The sequence below is a fragment of the Corvus kubaryi genome, unplaced genomic scaffold (genome assembly GCF_017639235.1).
Source record: "Corvus kubaryi isolate FWS band 111438036 unplaced genomic scaffold, C.kubaryi_AGA036_p1.0 66, whole genome shotgun sequence".
Classification (NCBI taxonomy): domain Eukaryota; kingdom Metazoa; phylum Chordata; class Aves; order Passeriformes; family Corvidae; genus Corvus; species Corvus kubaryi.
Window position 1 is genome coordinate 22,209,602 of NW_024582054.1, and position 17,059 is coordinate 22,226,660.

The 17,059-nt window shown below is 42.8% G+C and overlaps 1 protein-coding gene, 1 long non-coding RNA gene and 1 other non-coding gene across 3 annotated transcripts; 1 reads left to right on the plus strand and 2 right to left on the minus strand.

Annotated features, from left to right (window-relative positions):
• Positions 1–4,601: 4,601 nt before the first annotated feature.
• LOC121673697 lies at positions 4,602–9,812 on the minus strand. The gene is made up of 2 exons (XR_006019285.1): positions 8,687–9,812; positions 4,602–7,005 (listed from the first exon to the last, which is right to left on the minus strand). It is a non-coding gene; the product is annotated as an uncharacterized LOC121673697 (long non-coding RNA).
• On the minus strand, positions 7,308–7,581 carry LOC121674248. Its single transcript, XR_006019501.1, has one exon.
• Positions 9,813–9,989: 177 nt separating the features above from the next.
• Positions 9,990–16,853, plus strand: GLRX5 (glutaredoxin 5). Its single transcript, XM_042047298.1, has 2 exons — positions 9,990–10,332; positions 15,453–16,853. Exons 1-2 carry the CDS (start codon positions 10,029–10,031, stop codon positions 15,629–15,631), a joined length of 483 nt encoding a protein of 160 aa, XP_041903232.1. The 5' UTR covers positions 9,990–10,028; the 3' UTR covers positions 15,632–16,853.
• Positions 16,854–17,059: the final 206 nt, after the last annotated feature.

Consider the following 17,059-nt stretch of genomic DNA (forward strand, 5'->3'; position numbering starts at 1 on the left):
GGAGCACTAGGCCAAGGACCACACTGGCAAACCAGGCTAACTTCCAGTCTTTTATTCACCCAGAGACCACATGGGTTTAACCCAGCATTTCACAGTCTCCCTGCTGCATATGTTGGACTCTACCTTTTGTCTAATTTGGCTCCACACCTGAGCACAGACTGAGTACCTCCACAGGGGAGTGAGACTTTGTGCTACTGGATCAGTTCTGACACCCTGTCACTTTAAGAATACAGCCAATTTTTTTGTTGCATTAAATTTGGCAGAAAAATAACTCCCCTTGTATCCCAATTGGCCTCAGATATCAGAGGGGCTGGGGAAAGCTGGGCTTATTCTGAGTGATAGCCAATTCAACACTAAGGAACAGAAATGCAGGGCAAATGGGATGCTGTATTGAATTACATTCAGTAAGAACTACCACATTTTCAAATTCACAGATAGTGTGATACACTCTAAGTCTGGTCATATCCAGTGAACTCTCAAGGCTGGCCTAGAAGTCCAGTCCTGTTCAATTACTCTCACAGCGAGGTGCAACACACTGTAGTTTAATGAGCAACACACAGGAAGGATCATATTGGAAGAGAAGGCTCCAGGGAGAACTTATAGCACCTTCCAGTACCTAAAGGGGGCCTCTTCGATGTACTTTGACAAGCTGAAGGAAGCAGCAGCAAAATGGAAGGCTGTAGGTTTAGGAGTAGGCAGTGGTAACTTTTGTAACTAACAGCAATGCCCCCGCTGGCACTCAGCAAATGAGCCAGGGGAAGACAAAGCTCCATGAAAATCAGGATTTGAAACCAAATCTCCTGCGTCCAATTCCAATGGATTAAGGTTTTCTTCCTTACTACTCTCCACAAATGTTTTTGGGGTTTTTTTGGGTTTTTTTGGGTTTTTTTTTAAATTAAGAAAATATTCTCTGAAGTCCTCTGAATACAGAGCAAAGACAAATGTTGATATATGACATTCCATAATTAAAATTATTCCTTGCTTCCCTTCCACCAGTTTTGCTATAGTGATTTCCCTGAGACTCAGTAGTCTGGAGTTACTCTTTCACCTTTATTAGTCTCCCTTTTCCTAGACATGACAGGTTTGTAGAACAATTTGTTTACATCTAGTCTTTACGGGATGGGAAACACATGCTGCACCAAACAACTGTTGTATGCCAGTGTTTAAAAGACTGTCGATCTAGGAAGTCTTTAGTTTTACTTTCCTCCTTCCATGGCACATAGACCTTAAATCATTCACCACAGTAGTCAAGCGTGAAACTACAACAGAGCACAGATCTACTTACTCTGATTGTCTCAAACTAAAGTACAGTGACAGAAAGCAGCTGTGAGGCTGTGCTTTTGTCTCCTCCTGTCTCCCAGGGCTAGCAAGGATGGAAAATTAGTATGTGAACAAAGAGCAAAAGGGCTACTGATAGGAAAGGGAGTCCAAGGATGATTCAGAGTGATCTGAGTGCCACTGTGACAAGGAAAGTGATTGTTCTGAAACTCAGAGCTTTTCCCAGGATGAAAATGCATTTGTTTGTCTGTTTAAAATGAAGTCAAGCTGATTATAAAGCAGGCCTTTATACAAGCCCACGAACTGCTACAATTAAATGACACACAACTTTCAGGTCCAAGTTCTTTATCCTGCAAGCTGCTGGCTATGTCAAGGAGGCTGGGGAGCAATCTCAGCTGCCACGGATATTAGCAAGGGAAGAAGGCTACTATGAACTTAAGAGGAAAAGCTGAGAGTACTGCAGGATTGAAACTTCAATCACTGAATTGCAAGAAATTAACTTGAAGGGAAGCATTAGAAAGCATGCAATTATTTTAAAGGAAATTTAAGAAAGATGCATACGCTTGCATTTGTGGAGAAGCTGCCTGTTCTGCGAAAGAACTGCTTGCCCTCTAAAGTGCATAGTTAATAACCATCTCCAAAAAAACCTGTTTGTGTGATGCAGTTATGAGCAATAAAACCACTGCACGTGCACAGTGAGACTAATGAAAATCACTGTATCTATATGGAGCATTTGGAAGTACTCTTTGAAAACTCAGATTTTCAAAACATACACATTTTCATACTTCAAAAATAGAGAGTAAAAACATTTTAGAATATCAAAAGAACCCCACACCTCCCTCATCTGTATATTATTATTTCCAGTTTTACAAGTTTTTCTTTTTAATTAACTGCAGCAATCTAAAAATTCAAGTTTCTGGGCTCCCCTTTAAGAATTTGCATTTTTACCTCCCACAAGAGATACTTTGACTCTGTTCTTGATCTTTGAGTCCACACATCAGGAATACAAGTATGCCCAACACACCCACTCCTCCTCTCCCATTTTAAGTTTCTGCTACGTGTTTGGGTCTAATTTTCTTCACATCACATAAAAACTCCTCTGCAGACCAAGTGATCAAATTGATCCTACTGTACTCATGGACACTTTTAACATACACAGTTTACCTGTGACATCAGTGTCTGTGGTCAGCAGGCAGGGATTTAAACCACAGCAAGTTCAAAGCACCTGCTGATTTCACAAACTCAGTTTAAGACACCTAACTTTCCAGAATAATTTTTGCAGTACTTTGTATTTTCCAATTTCACATACTCTTTGCTTCATTGGTTCTAATTACAACTGCAAGGGCCAGCCAAGAGCTTTTCCTAGTCTGCCTTCTAACTACATTAAGATGAACACTCAGAGAGAAACGCCAGCAGTGAGCATTGTTGAGGACTGTACTTTAATTTTCCAGGTTTCCTTCCACAGTAGAGACTAAAAATGCATCTAAGGAAGGCATATAAAAGGCTTGATGCTCTCTTCCTGCAAGCAGTTTCCCTTTGAATCTCAGGGCTCACCAAAATTAATGCCTGTGCATTGAACATGTAGGGCTTCTGGGGAAAAAAAAAAAAAATCTCATGTCATAATGAAAACTTTGATTTGACCTGCAATGTACACAATTTTGAAAGCTGTTCAGCCTAAAACTAACATTTCTTGAGTGTCCTGTGTTGCAACTCTAAGAACATTCATTAAACAACTTAGATCCACACTTGTTCCTTAGAAGTCAATCAACACAAAACTTCACAACTCAAGTTCACATTGATCCTTGCACAAACCACCTCAGATCAGAATGTGACTCCGGTAACTTGTGCAGGGCGTGAATGTAAGATCACAAGCTTGTTGCCCTTCACCACACTGATCACCAAGGTGACATACAAGGCCGAGACATGCTCCCACTAAACTCTCCCCTAAAAGCTTTAAGGACTTGTTTCTATGCTCTTAGGAAAGCCTGTTTTGCATGTGCCACGAAACCTTAGCCCTTTCATTCCTATTCCCTCCATTTTCTTCATGGTACATTATATTTTTTTACCCCAAACACTTGTACTCCCAGTTTTTTCTCTAGTGGTTTCTGCTATCTGTGCAATCAGACCTACTTGCTACAGCCTTATCCACACTCCTGGTCAGCCTGACTCCTGCTCCTGTCTCCATACTCTGTCTCAAGTGTCCCATCTAAGATTACACATCTGGTCTGAAAAGCCCCTGCTCTGAAGGGACAGAAACAATGACTGGAGTAGGCTGGGAAAGAAGACACTGCCCCATCCACCTGTAGGAGTAACCACTGCAGCTGTCTACGAAATACAGTTCCCTTCTACCTGAGTCCCAGCCTCCCATACCTTTGCACATTCTCCCCCGACTTTTGCTACTGGAAACAGGATTTAGCCCAGCCCACACAAAATCAGAAAAACAGGGACAATATCACATACACTTGGGGGAAAAAAAAAACAAACCAAACAAAAAAACCCTAACAAAACAAATATACCCCCCAAAAATAAAAACAAACAACCCCCCCCCCAAAACCCCTAGATACTTTCAGCTCAATTTTGTTTGTATATATACAAATAATTTTGCAGAAGCTCATACTGCAGCCAAACATGGGCAGATTTCCATACACAATTCCTGTCAAAGATCAGTTCTCAGTAAAGTTTCAAGCCCTCAAATTCCACACCACAGCTGTCTTCTGAGAGGCAATACACTTTACATCTGCCTCATCCAAATTCCAGTTCTCTTTATCAGAGCATAAACCATTGCCTACCTCCTGTGGGAAATTTTAGTCAAAACAACTCCAGTGGGCATAAAAACCGGAAAGTTTCAGTATACACAAAAAGATTTAAGCAAGGGAGATGAGGATCATTTTATTTTGCACAACACTTTGTACACCAGAGGAACATTCTTTTACAAGTATCATGGGTTGCAAAGACTACTTTTAGTTTAGCTACTCACTTTTCTTCATCCCTGCTTTCAAATATCCCCTCTGCACTTCCACAAGCATGCAGTACATAGCTAAGAATTACCCTCAACATTTTTACAGTAATGAAAGCTTATTTATATCAAATCTAATATAAAACCACATTGAGAACAGTTGCACCAAAGACCTGGGTTTCGATTAAAAGTTTCTAGGCTCCCTGAATGACTTTTAGATTTGTCAAGTAAAGGGTAAGCAACAGCAATTCATGTGATTTAGGGTCACAACATTGGCTATAGTGCCTTTCCAAAGGAACATTGCAGGAACTTAAAAATATGCTAAAATGTATACACACATTCCTAGAAAAAAAGAAAGACTAAAGGGTGTGTAGAGAAAAAAATCTTTATTGAAATATTGTAGTACCAAGCTTAAAAACTCTTTACAAAACACCTTATCATTAAGATTCTTCATAGCAATTCCATCTGTTTTACAAATACAGCGATGTGTGCAAAAGTCTTGAATTTTTACTTGTGGAAATAATAGCTCATACAGATGAAACTCACATGTGATGACACACTTGGTACTATCTGTCTTCTGCCACAAGAAGAGATCAAACGGCCAGTGCTATTTATTAAAGCTGAGGTGAGTTTTGGTAAAGTGGTGCATGTCTCAAAATTACACAGCAAAACACTGTAATTAGAAAAAAATATATATATAGAAGAGGTAAGGTAATTCAGAAGTGCTGAACAAGAAGGGATGTAACCACTCTCTGAGGCAGCAAGGTATCAGCCCTGCCCTTCCAGCGCTGCGTGTAACTCCGGGCTCGCCCAGACCGGAGCTGCCAGGGCCCCCTCGTGGTCACGACATACACGATAATCGCAGATGCTCGGCTGCCTCACGGCACCTGCACGTTTTGAAAACAAACTAAGCCAATGAAAGCTACTGTGACAGTGTGCCGGCAGACCTTAACTGGGGCACAAGAATCTTTCCTACAGGCAGTGAGTGCCCTGGGGTTCTCCCAGCCTTACTAAAGGCCGAGACACTTCCAGCACTTCAAATAAATTACAATTGTCCAAATTACCATACTCAGAGCTTAAGACTCTGTTTCTGTGACACTGGACAAGTGAGTGCACAGGAGGCAAAGAACAGGACATGTGTTTAGTTACAACCCCACTCCCTAGCCTTCTGTGGCTCAGGAATTGATACCATAATGGTGTCTTTTTATTTAGCAGATCAATTTTTTTCTTGAGTTTGGCCAGTCTTTTTCTAAGGCGCATGAAACACTTTAGCATTCCTAACTCCTGGGTAAAAAGAGGCAAGAGGTGTTCTCATTAGAGGTAGTATTTCTCAGTTCTGCATGGAAATAGATGCCTATAAAATTATGCTTCCTCCGTTATACTGAAAGACTCAAGAACCACTACCACCTGCAAATCAGAAACAAGGATCTAAAAGATTTTCATCATTCAGAACAGTTGCAAGCAACTTGCTTATCCCAAAGAATAATTCTGCTTCTCTATTACAGAGGTCGTACTACTTGTCCTTGCTTCACGACAGTGTCACAACTAACAAAGCAGAGTGAAAAGAGGTACACAGTGATATCAGTGTCATTAAGAAGTGAGCTTCAAGTCTAAAGAGTGCCTCATTTAAAGGTCTACAATCAAGCTTGAATGTGATCTTACATTCTTTTTGTTAAATGTGGGGCTCGGACATTTTCCCTTTGACGATTAGTATGACCCCCCTCTGCCAAAGGCATCCTTAGATAATTTAAGTCCAAAAAGTGCCTTAGGTCATGTTTATCCCCATCAGTTAAAATGACACAGGTAATTGTGTAAATATTTTTCACCTCTCTCATTTATGAAATGGACTGTTGTACTTTAAGGCTAACACAAACACCATCTTGGGAATATGCCATAAATCCATAGATATTATTTCATTACCTATCCAGTTCAGAAACAAACTCACTTACAGATCTCCAGGTTAGATCCAGGACAGGAAGTTAGATACTGTTCAGATTCCAAAATGTCAATTTCCCAGTAAAACCCAGTAAAACTCCCACAGCATTTTTACATTTCTGCTGTTTGTTGCACAACTTTTTCAAACTAGTACATTTCCAAAATAACCAGGAACTTTTCACAGATGTGTTTTCAGTGTTCACAATTTAGGCAGCCCAGAACTGTAGGTACATGTTAAGCATTTGTAATGCTCTCAGAACTGAGGATATGTTGGTGCTTCCAGATGTTACCCTAATGGTACACTGAGATGATTTACCTGGCATGCAGAACAGCTGGACCTCAAGCCATCCCACCTAAAAACTTCAATAAACAAAAAATCCCCACCTAAACAGAGCTCAATTGTTAGGGCACAATAAAGGACTTCATTTCCAGTCACTATCACAACCCAGAATGACACAGAGATATCGGACTTGAACATAAAGAAGTGTTCTGTTCCGATAAGCTGAAACGAGGCTTTCTTTCTCACTGACTACCTTAACCCTCCCCCTTTTAAAAACAAGTAAAAGCCTTTCTGCTGACAGTATCATTCTTGTACACCATATGAGAATAAACCACAAATTTATAAATAATAATTCTGTTCTGCAGCAGAATGCCTGAAGGTAACCCAATTTATGACTAACTGTGAGCATTTAAGCCCCGCAGCTTGAACACTGGTGCTTTTATTAATGTTTTCAAAATGAGGTGATAGGTCTTCTAACAGGAACATCAGCAAAATGTCAGGAATCTTATGGGAATCCCATTAATACTTCTTCTGAACAGATGATTTAAATCATTATCTGGAAAACACAAGAAGTTTCACTTAGACTAATGGAAGACAAGACCTGGTGACAGAATTATCTGTTTCTACAGCGTATATGGACAAGTTGTTCTAAGTCTAATCAGTAGGTAAAAGTGTTTATCCACTAATTTAGTGCTGTATATTGCATAATCCAAAAGCATTTGACCATACTAAATATTTTATTAAAGAGCATTCTGTTAAGCTTTAGATGTCATAGGCCAATCTCATAAAACCACAGTAACTACAAATTCAGTACTTCTACTTAACCTAGTACACAGACTTCTGAGAAATTTTCCAGCATTTTATAGCAGCTTTTTCAGTGTTCAGCAGACATTACTCTATTTGCTAAACAATATCAGACTGCAGAATTGCTCTTACTGTTGATAGATCAATAATGACACGGGAAAAGTCATTATCTCCGTGGCAACAGAATGGCAGCTGTTGGAGGAATATTGCGCATGTTGCTGCTGCACCTCTGACAGTCATGCCTCGGCTTCCTCACACTGGTGCTCTCTCTGCAAGCCTGGTATGCCCAGAGTACCAACAACCAAGGGCACCTCTTGGACTACAGAGGATTAAACTACAAATGTGGTTACACAATTTCTTAAAGAACATTATCCTCACAAGGGTTTATTACACTTGAGTCTGATGTCTTTATGTTACTTATTTCTAGTGAACCATCCCTTTGCAGAAATAGCTAGAAGAAAATTCAGGAAGGCAAATACCACTGTGTTCTGTTCATAGCCCAATATTTTGTTGAAAAAAACCGCACTTAGTTGTCTTTAAGACTAAAAAGGTATCTTTCTTGCCAATCAATTTTTATTAAATTCCACTTTGACCACCCAGGACCTAAAAGTGGCAGGAGTCTTTATACTTGATTAAAATGACAAAAGAACCACTTGGGCTATTACAGTTAACACTTGTTTTGTCTTTGTATATTGAAACAGTTCAACAAATAGGAAAACATACTTTTGCTCTGCATAAGTTACTGCAGTTCCATCTAGCATGAACAGGACATTTTTTTTTTTTTCATACTGCACAACCTTCACCATGTTAATCACAACATATCAACCACAGAAAGCAAACACTTCTCTGTGTCTTGATCACCATGGTTGAGCCTGACTTGTGATGTTCTGTTGAAAGCAAAACATACCAACTCACAAAATACAGGGTGTTCATCAGCAACACAACTATGAACTTTGCCTTCAGATTAAACATGGAAAGTATTTCCTCATAAATACATCTACTTTTAAAAACTGCAGCAACATTGTACTTATTCATAACCTATGCACACGGGATGGCAAGGGGTAAGTTTGCAACAATTGTTAATAAATTTAAATAAAAGGCAACAGAAATTATCCTGAGGGTGGCTTCAAAAAAATTAAAACAAAGCTCTCTCAAGCATCAGCTGGATTCCACATAAAATAAGAATTAGGCAAGCACTCTTCTGAATGCTGAAAACAAGCTGGTCTTGTTTGCAAAGTTCTCACAAGAACGGAACTGGATGGTAAAAGCCCTTTTCATTACAAATATATGTAAGACAAATGGTCATTAATATACCAGAAGTCCAGATGCTACAGCCGCAATATAAATTAGCACTCAAAATACACTGTGACTTGTTATCTGTGAGACTGCATTTTAGCACAGAGGAAAACTCCTCAACATTTTCTTCTACTTACAGGACAGGCCCTGCTGCTTTAGGAGACCGCCACGCTCTGCGCCAGGTTCTTGGAAAGCATACGGCATCTGCCCAGGAGATCAAGCAAAGCTGGCTGCACGCACGGCCGTCTGCAGGACACGTTCCAAATCCAGCGCTTCTCTGGCTAACATCAGGCACTTCTGCCCTTGTTCCAGCACCGACTAAACCATCCTTTTGCGCAGGCAGCCAGCCCAATCTTGCTCCCATCTTTGCATCCCGCTGCCACCCTTACCCAGCTCAAGCTGGCAGGTCAAGCTGTGCAAAGCTACTCGGGTCTCCCCTCCCAGCACTAAACCCGAGCATGCAAAGCACCGCTACTTTCTCAGTGAGATAAACCGCCTGCTTTATCCCGTCAAAAACCAACCAAACCCGGACAATTGAACGCAGACAAATCGGTCCCTGAACACAGCCAAAGCCACGAAGGAAGACAGACCCATGCAGCCCTTTACCAGCTGCCCACATACAGCTCCGCTGCCTACGGAGACCAAAAGCGCCGACTGAACGGCGCTGCTCTTCTGAGAGCAGCTTCCCCGCTGCCACCTGAAAACGCTTTAGCACCGCGGCTTCACCCCGCACAGCCGCCCGACACTCCAGCGCAGCCCGGCTCCCTCAGTCCCTTCTCCACGGATTTCCCTTGGCTCTTAAACAGCCCCGGCCCGAGGGAGCTCCACCACCGCCTGCACCACCAAAGGGCCAGCGGGATAAAACCCAGATCCCGCCCGAGGGCCGGCAGCGCCGGCAGGGCCCGGGGGTGTTCGGGTCCCCCCAGGCCCGAAGGGAGAGCCTGAGCACAGTAGCGGCCACCCGGCAGGGCCCCCCCGCCATGCTGTGCAGCCCTCCCCACGGCCCCGCGGAGCCGGCGGTGGGGGTGCGGGAGGGGAAGCGCGGCCCGTCCATCCCGGGGATGGCGCAGGGCCCAGGCGGGAGGAGGAGCAGCACCCCACGAGCGCGGCCGCTACCCGGAAGCGAAAGGAAGCCCAAGCCAATCGCCGGCCCCCCCGCCCGGACATCCAGCGGCAAGCCCCGCCCCGCGGCAGCCTGGCCAATCGCATCCCCGGGGGGGCGGGATTAACAGATCCGCGTTAGATTGACAGGTCCCTCTTCCAGTGCGACCGCAGCAGCTCTGTTCCCTCCACTAGGAAGGCGAAGCACCTCAGGGTTGCTGGGCGGGACAAGTCTGGCTGTATCTCAGCGCTATTGGCTGTCGGTTCTGACTGGCGGGTGCCTGCACCTATGCGAGGGAAGCTCCCCGGCGGCCCGTTCCGCCGTGCGCCAGTCGGCGGGCGGTGCGGGCGCGGTGCGGCGGTGCTGGCGGCGGGGCGATGAGCGCGGCGGTGCGGGCGGGGTGGCGGATCGGGGCCGCCGCCGCCGCTCTGCGGGGCCGGGCCGGGCGCCCGCTCAGCCAGGCGACCGGGGAGGGCGGCGGGGCTGAGGGCGGCGGCGGCTCGGTATCGCGGGAGGCGGTGGAGCGGTTGGTGCGGGAGCACCCGGTGGTGGTGTTCATGAAGGGCAGCCCGGCGCAGCCGCTCTGCGGCTTCAGCAACGCCGTGGTGCAGATCCTGCGGCTGCACGGCGTGGAGGATTATCGCGCCCACGATGTGCTACAGGACCCCGACCTCCGCCAAGGTCAGCGCCCGGCCGGGCCGGGCCGGCGTCACCTCTGGGTGCCGCCTCCCCGGGGCCTGTGCAGCCCTGGGCTGCTCCTGGTGGGGGACGGAGCCGGGGCCGGTTCCCCGGTGGGAAGGGCCCTCGGGAGCTGCCGGGAGGTCGGGCTCGCCTTAACGCCGCTGACCTCGAGCACTGTGGGAGCGGCCCCTGCCTGCTTGTCCCACCTGTAACTTGCTTCTTGCTTTATCGGGTGGGCTGGGTTGGGCTCTGGGTTTTTTTAAGGAGGCCAGCATCGTGGGGAGAAGAGCAGCGGAGCTGGGGAACGGTCTGCGGCACATGTTCTGTGAGGAGCGGCTGAGGGAGTTTGGCGGTGTTTAACCTGGAGAAGAGGAGGCTCACGGGTGACCTTATCACTTTTTACAATTACATGAAAGGAGGTTGTAGCCAGGTGGGGATGGGCCTCTTCTCCAAGGCAACAAGCGATAGGATGAGAAGACAGTCTTAAGTTGGGCCAGGGGAGCTTTAGGTTCGATACTAGGAGGAGTTTCTTCACAGAAGGGGTGATTAGACATTGGGATGGGCTGCCCACGGAGGTGTTGGAGTCACCACCCTTGGAGATGTTTAAGGAAGGACTGGACATGGCATGTAGTGCCAGGGTCCAGTTGACAAGGTAGTGTTCAGTCATAGGTTGGACTCGATGATCTCAGAGGTCTTTCCTAACCTAATTAATTCTATGATTCTGTTTGGGTATTAGTCGAACTGGAAGTTTATTGCAGAGATGTGCCATTGAGGTTGCTATCAGTTTGTTGCTGCCCGAACGCCCTGGTTTGGTTTTTGTGACCCTCCCTGTGTCCAAGAGGTCTGTTATCAGCAGAGCACAGCTGTGTGTGCAGGGTGATGCTTGGAGATCAGGCTCTTTGTGCCACGCTGCCTTGCCTGGTTCAGAGATAGAGAGCTGCATTAAAGACCCCTGAAATTCTTTGTTATCAGGTTTTGTCTTTCCTGTGAACAGTATGGTGAAATTTCATGTATGGCTTGGACTTGTACTACTTCATTCCCAGCTGGTACTGCCTGCTGGGATTCTCTTGATAAAGTACAAAATTATGCTAGTCATTTGCATAAGAAATATTTAGTAATAGTTTCACCATTGCAGCTCAAGTGGTAGTAGCTATTCTATATTAGATTCTTTTGCCAGCTGTGGAAAGCCAGTAACCTGTTCTGGTAATGCTTTTCATCTTTCCCTCTTCAACGTGCATATCTGACTGTTGAGGTTCTATGTAGTTATTTGAGAAAGTTTTAAAACCAAAAAAAATATATACAAGTACATAATATTTAGTCTTGCAGGTGCATGGCATTAACAGTTCTTGCCCAGAATGTACTAAAATGTGCTGTAAAGGCACATGCTGGCATGTATCAGGTGACTTTGTTCTCCTTTGTTTTTGGTGTCATCTGACTGATTCTGTTTTTCATTAGCTCTTAGCTAAAAGCCTGATTTTTCCAGTCCTTGTTTGCTTTTCAATTCACAGCTACAGTTGGTATGGTATAAAAGCTTAGATACTTGAATTTCTATGTAATGACATCTTTTGTTAATGGAGGCTGGTTTTGTTCAAATAAATCTTCCTCTGCCTTTGGCAAGTGAACAAATCATGGTAATTTTCTAAAGTCTGTTTACATATCTGAGTGTATTAATTGTACAGTTTACTAGAACAAACTCATAAACTAAAAAGGAGGAAACAAAACCCTGAAATCAAACCATCAGCATTACACTTTTGGTTGAGGGGCTTTTGTGAGCCTGTGAATGGGCAGTTCATTTATAAGTTAGAGTCTCTGAGGACTTGACCATGTGAATAGGTAGTGTTTTCTTCCTGTGTCACTTAAATTTTTCCTCCATATGAACTTGGGCTTGTGCTAGGTGATCAGAGAGGTTACTGCCCTCCTGGCTACCAGAGCTTTAAATTGAAATTAGTGTTTTGATCCAGCCCTCCAGTGTCTAAGCTACATAGCATGAAGTTACAGAGTGTACCCTTGCACAATATTCTGCTGGTTCTCAGGTGCTTAAAGAAGTTGTTCTGTTCCTTTCCGTGCACCAGCTTTGGCACCTGTCCAACTGTGCAGAAGGCTAGCTCAATTTATTAACTGGGTCACTGGGCCTGCAAGTTGAAGTAGCAGTTTGTACTGTGAGCTGAGTGCCAGAGCCAGCATGAAGAACAGAGCCTTGAAGGCTTGGGGAGTGACACAGGTGTTCTCAAGGGCAGCAGAATTCTTGTATTCTTGTACTGCTTCAGCTGTATTACCTACTGCACACTAAAAAGCCAGGAGGTGCATGCTTCTGTGGGTGGCAATCTCTGACAGAGGAGAGGACAGGGCTGCTTGAAATTGTATTTCTCTAAGTTGCCAACTGTATTTCAGCAGTGACTGACTGAAGGCCAGATCTGGCCTCAGGTGCCAAAAAGTTAGATATGCAGCATGTGAGCCTTTCTTAGGCCCTCTCTGTGAACATAATCTGCACTGCATGTATCGGGGGGGGGTGGGGTGTGGAACCTTTAGCTGTGAAAATACCAAGTACATGAACAAAAGACTGACCTGCAAGGAGATTGCTGTATGTGAGCTGGCCACCAGCTTTGTGTTCACCTGAACCTGACTTAAATGTTTGAATATATATGTGCTTATACATTTGTAGTAAGGGCAGGCTGTTGGAGAGAGGCATGTGCCCATCCTTCATTAGTGCTAATGCTGGCAAGAGAGGCTGAGAATTGGTAGCTGGAGCTGGGGAGAGGGGTGGGAGTGTGCTGGGCACCCGTTTCAGTAGCTCTTTGCACTGATCCTGGTTTCATAGTTACCTTTAAGTGAGCTAGCACAGCTGTCAGACTGATCCCCTGACCTGTGGAGTGTGGTTTTCCAAAGCAAACAGTATTCAGAGCACAGCCTGCAGCTTCTGAAGCGCAGCAAGGAACCAATCTGCAGAGAGGGAGATGGAGATCCCTTTGGATGTTGTGTACCAAAAGAATCATCACAAATGTGCATCCCAAGTGCAGCAGGTGTAGCCAGGCTAACTTGCTTTAACACCACTGCAGCAGTGTCAGTAACTGCTGCCCCGAGTAAGGCTTGGGTGGCCAGTGGAGGGAGTGTTCAGTTTGAGCCCCAGCACGGAGGCATTTAAAGCAGCTTGTCCAGCACATGAAATGCAGCACACAGAGCAACTGAGCTTGATTGTATTCTTACTTTTATCTGAAGGTGGATAGGTCATTAAAAGTACTATCAGTGCTTGTATGTGTGTGCAGTTGGGTCCTTGAAGAAAATATTTCTGTGGAAGAATTACTGGTGTAAATGTTACCTTGGAATGCTTGTTAGCGATAGGTTTATTATGCAGAGCCCTTAGTTCTCAATTCATGTTTAGCATTGCAGTATCTTAAGAAAAACAGGCACTATTTCATATCTGCAGTGGCTCTTTGACCACGGTCATCCTTAGGCATGTCTTAATCATGGAACATAGGTTTTCATTGAAACTTTGATGGCTTAAAAGATACGTAGGACAGTTTAAGCAGTTTTGGGTACTCAAAGGCCAAAAAGCATTTAAGAAAAATTATTGTTAAATCAAGTTGACATCAAAGCTTAAAAGTTCTGCAAACTAAGGAAGAAGTTACAGGTGGTGATGATGGAGGATGGGTGGTTATGGGTTCCCTTTGACCTTGATTTATGTGCTGAACTTGCTGTTTTGGTCTTACGAAACATTGGTTGCCCATGCACAAAATCTGACATCAGAATAAAATCTCTTAGCTGATGTACTTTGTGGTTAGGAACACTTTGTCACAACAATCTTTTTTTCTAGTTTACTATTACTTTAGTGGATTTTTAAAGCATGTTATATTTTGGTAAGGGGAGTTATTAGCTATATTGCATCTTTTATACATTAAAGTAATAATCCCATTGTATATTTTTGCACTTAGACATATTTATTAAAAAAGAAAGTGGTTTAAGTTCTAATGAAGTAAGCATAATTTCCTTATATGGTTATTTTTTTAGCTTGAGTATTCTGGGTTTTGCCTTTATAGTCTCTAGAGACTAAAATGTTTTCTAAGAGGAAAACAAGTTTTCTTGTGCTGTCAGCTATTCAGGTCTAATATTTGTTGATGGAGGGTTGGCTTCCAAGGTGAGTGGGCTCTGATGTTCTGAAAAGGTACCTCTGTAGGCTTAAGTTTGCTATATGGGCTTTCGTGCCTTTGGCAGAAAAATTCCAAGCACTGCATTTTGAAAATACATAAAAATGTTGAATTCAAAACTTGTCATCCAATCAAATGCTCGTGGTTGTGTTATAAAAATAGGTAGCAGTAGGTTTTAGCTATTTCCTCTGCTACAGAAATAACGGCTTTGTGTGAAGGGTCATTTAAAAAGTGGCAAGTTAGATACAATGATTCTTCTGTGTAATTTTTTGTGTGATATCTAAGTGCAAGCTGGTTGCAGTGTGTATCAGCTGATCAGTTTATATTTTTGGGTGGTCTTACATTTGCCTTCTGTGAAATACAGTTTTAAACTTGAATTCTGTACTTAGTAATTGACTTGAACTGTGTTTTGTTAAATGAGTACTTTTAAAGAGACTTCAGTCTTTGTGCCCCTCCCATGTGCTGTAAGGTCTGGCAGTGAAAGATAAAGCAATTTAAAATTCATAAGGGCACTGCAGGGGCAAATGTATCTTGCAATGGAAATTGCAGGAATAAGTGTAACTGTATGAGTTCAGTAAGAACATAAAATATTTTAAAGTCCCTCTGGGAAATATAACAGAAAGTAAACAGTTCTCAGTATTTTTCAGTACTTCTCATTTCTGTAATTGATTGAAAGAGTCATTTATTGTTGGGAGTGAAAAAAGATGCTGTGTTTTTCCAGTTCCTGCTTGAAGTCAGTATAGGAGCTGACTCCATATCTTTCAACCCACATCTTTGAGTTGGAGTGAGAACCAAACCTAACTCTAACATAATTTTTTCCTGATAGTGCTCATGTAACATAGATAACTTTTTGCCTTAATGGGAAAGAAATTCAAATATCAATGGTAGAGTCAGGTGGAAGCAATGCATTCCTTTTAAAATACTATTCTGTTAGGAGAGGGGGGGGAAACCTTTAATAATTTTTTTTTTCTTATTCAGGAATAAAAAACTACTCCAACTGGCCTACCATCCCACAAGTGTACCTCAATGGTGAATTTGTTGGCGGCTGTGATATACTCCTCCAGATGCATCAGAATGGAGATCTTGTAGAAGAGCTGAAGAAACTAGGAATCCGTTCAGCGCTTCTGGATGCAGAAAAAGACCAAGAGAAAAAGTAAAATGAGCAAAAAAAAAAATGCTGTGACAGGAATAAAGCAAATCTTTGATAAGAACTTGTTACCCATAAAGCCTTACGTACTCTAGGTTGAAGAAGGCATCTGTTTGAACTGACACTAAGTGAATGTCTCTTAGCTCATGGTAAATGTAAAATGTAGTGATCTTGGTATTTCGATTTATGGGTATTGTGAAAATTTGAGTATAACCACTGCACTGTAAAGCAAACGTTTGTGAAAATTTGTGTTTTAAAAAAGAAAAAGTTCACTTCTAAAAGCACTCTTCTTCATTGAGGTGGGAGTAAACCGAAAGAACTAATAATATTTTTATGGATTTTATGTATGTGATTCTCTGTTCTTTGATACATGAACATATACAAACAGCATTTGCATTCCCTTGCTTCTCCTGAAAAAGCGTTAGGTAATAGTGCATCTGTTTTTCTGTTTAACTCCTGGTGATAAGACTTCTGAGAGCCTGTAAAACCTGTGTAATCACATACAATGTAGGAGAAAAACAGTTTTCCAACAATATAGGAGAAAAAAGATTATGTGAGAGTGCATGAAATATACTTTTATTCCAAAGGATAAAAATAAACAGAACTTGTACAAATACATTTATAATGGTCATTATTACTTTGTAACTTTCTGATGGCTTTTAAAACTGCTAAGAATTGTGCCTAAATATTTTATAAAACCTTTTCTACCTCTTGCAAAACAGCTTTTCCCCCTGCTTCTATACTTTGTGTATGGCAGTTCTGTGTCAGTGCTAAAATGTGGGAATTGTTTAAGGCCTCAGTATTCTAGCTTGAAATAGTACAGGAGAACACTTCAGTTATTACTGTAATCTTGTATTATTTGCTTGTTATCTTTTTGTATTTGTTGTGTTTCCAAGTGTTTTCTCCTGGCTGATGTGCTCAGGAGAATATAGTCTTTAAACATGGGATTTACAGATGAAATGTTCGTGTGGGTAAGATGAGTGCAGCACAGAGGTTACTGAATAGATAAATATTTCTTTGTGGAAAGTCTCTGAAGTGTTCAGTACCTACCTAAGCACATTTCTCTAAATGAAAACAAATTCTATTAACCAGTGTAGCTTCAGCTCTATAGCAATACTGCTAAGGTTAAAAGCTAACTAAGCTATTTCTAAATGCAGTTGAATTAATATAAACTAGTTTGCATGTGAATTAGGCAAATGGTTGGAAATAAACTGTGTTTTATGTTGATTGTCTACAGTAGTTGCTCGTTATTTTAAATGACTACTGCAACTGATACTGCTTTTGATTTGAAGCCTAACATGTTTTCCACTGCATAGGATGGAAAATGTGTTCTGGAGAAAGAAGAAATTATGAATGGTCAGTGAAAGAGAACAGGACTGGAACCTGTAGACAACATAGATTTGATGCAAGTTCTGGTTCTAAATCTCTCCTGCTCACT

Bases quoted from the DNA above. Each gene is read 5' to 3' on its own strand.
- GLRX5 (XM_042047298.1), top strand. From the start codon at position 10,029: ATGAGCGCGGCGGTGCGGGCGGGGTGGCGGATCGGGGCCGCCGCCGCC. The intron at 10,333-15,452 runs GTCAGCGCCCGG...TTTCTTATTCAG, and splicing joins GGACCCCGACCTCCGCCAAG to GAATAAAAAACTACTCCAAC.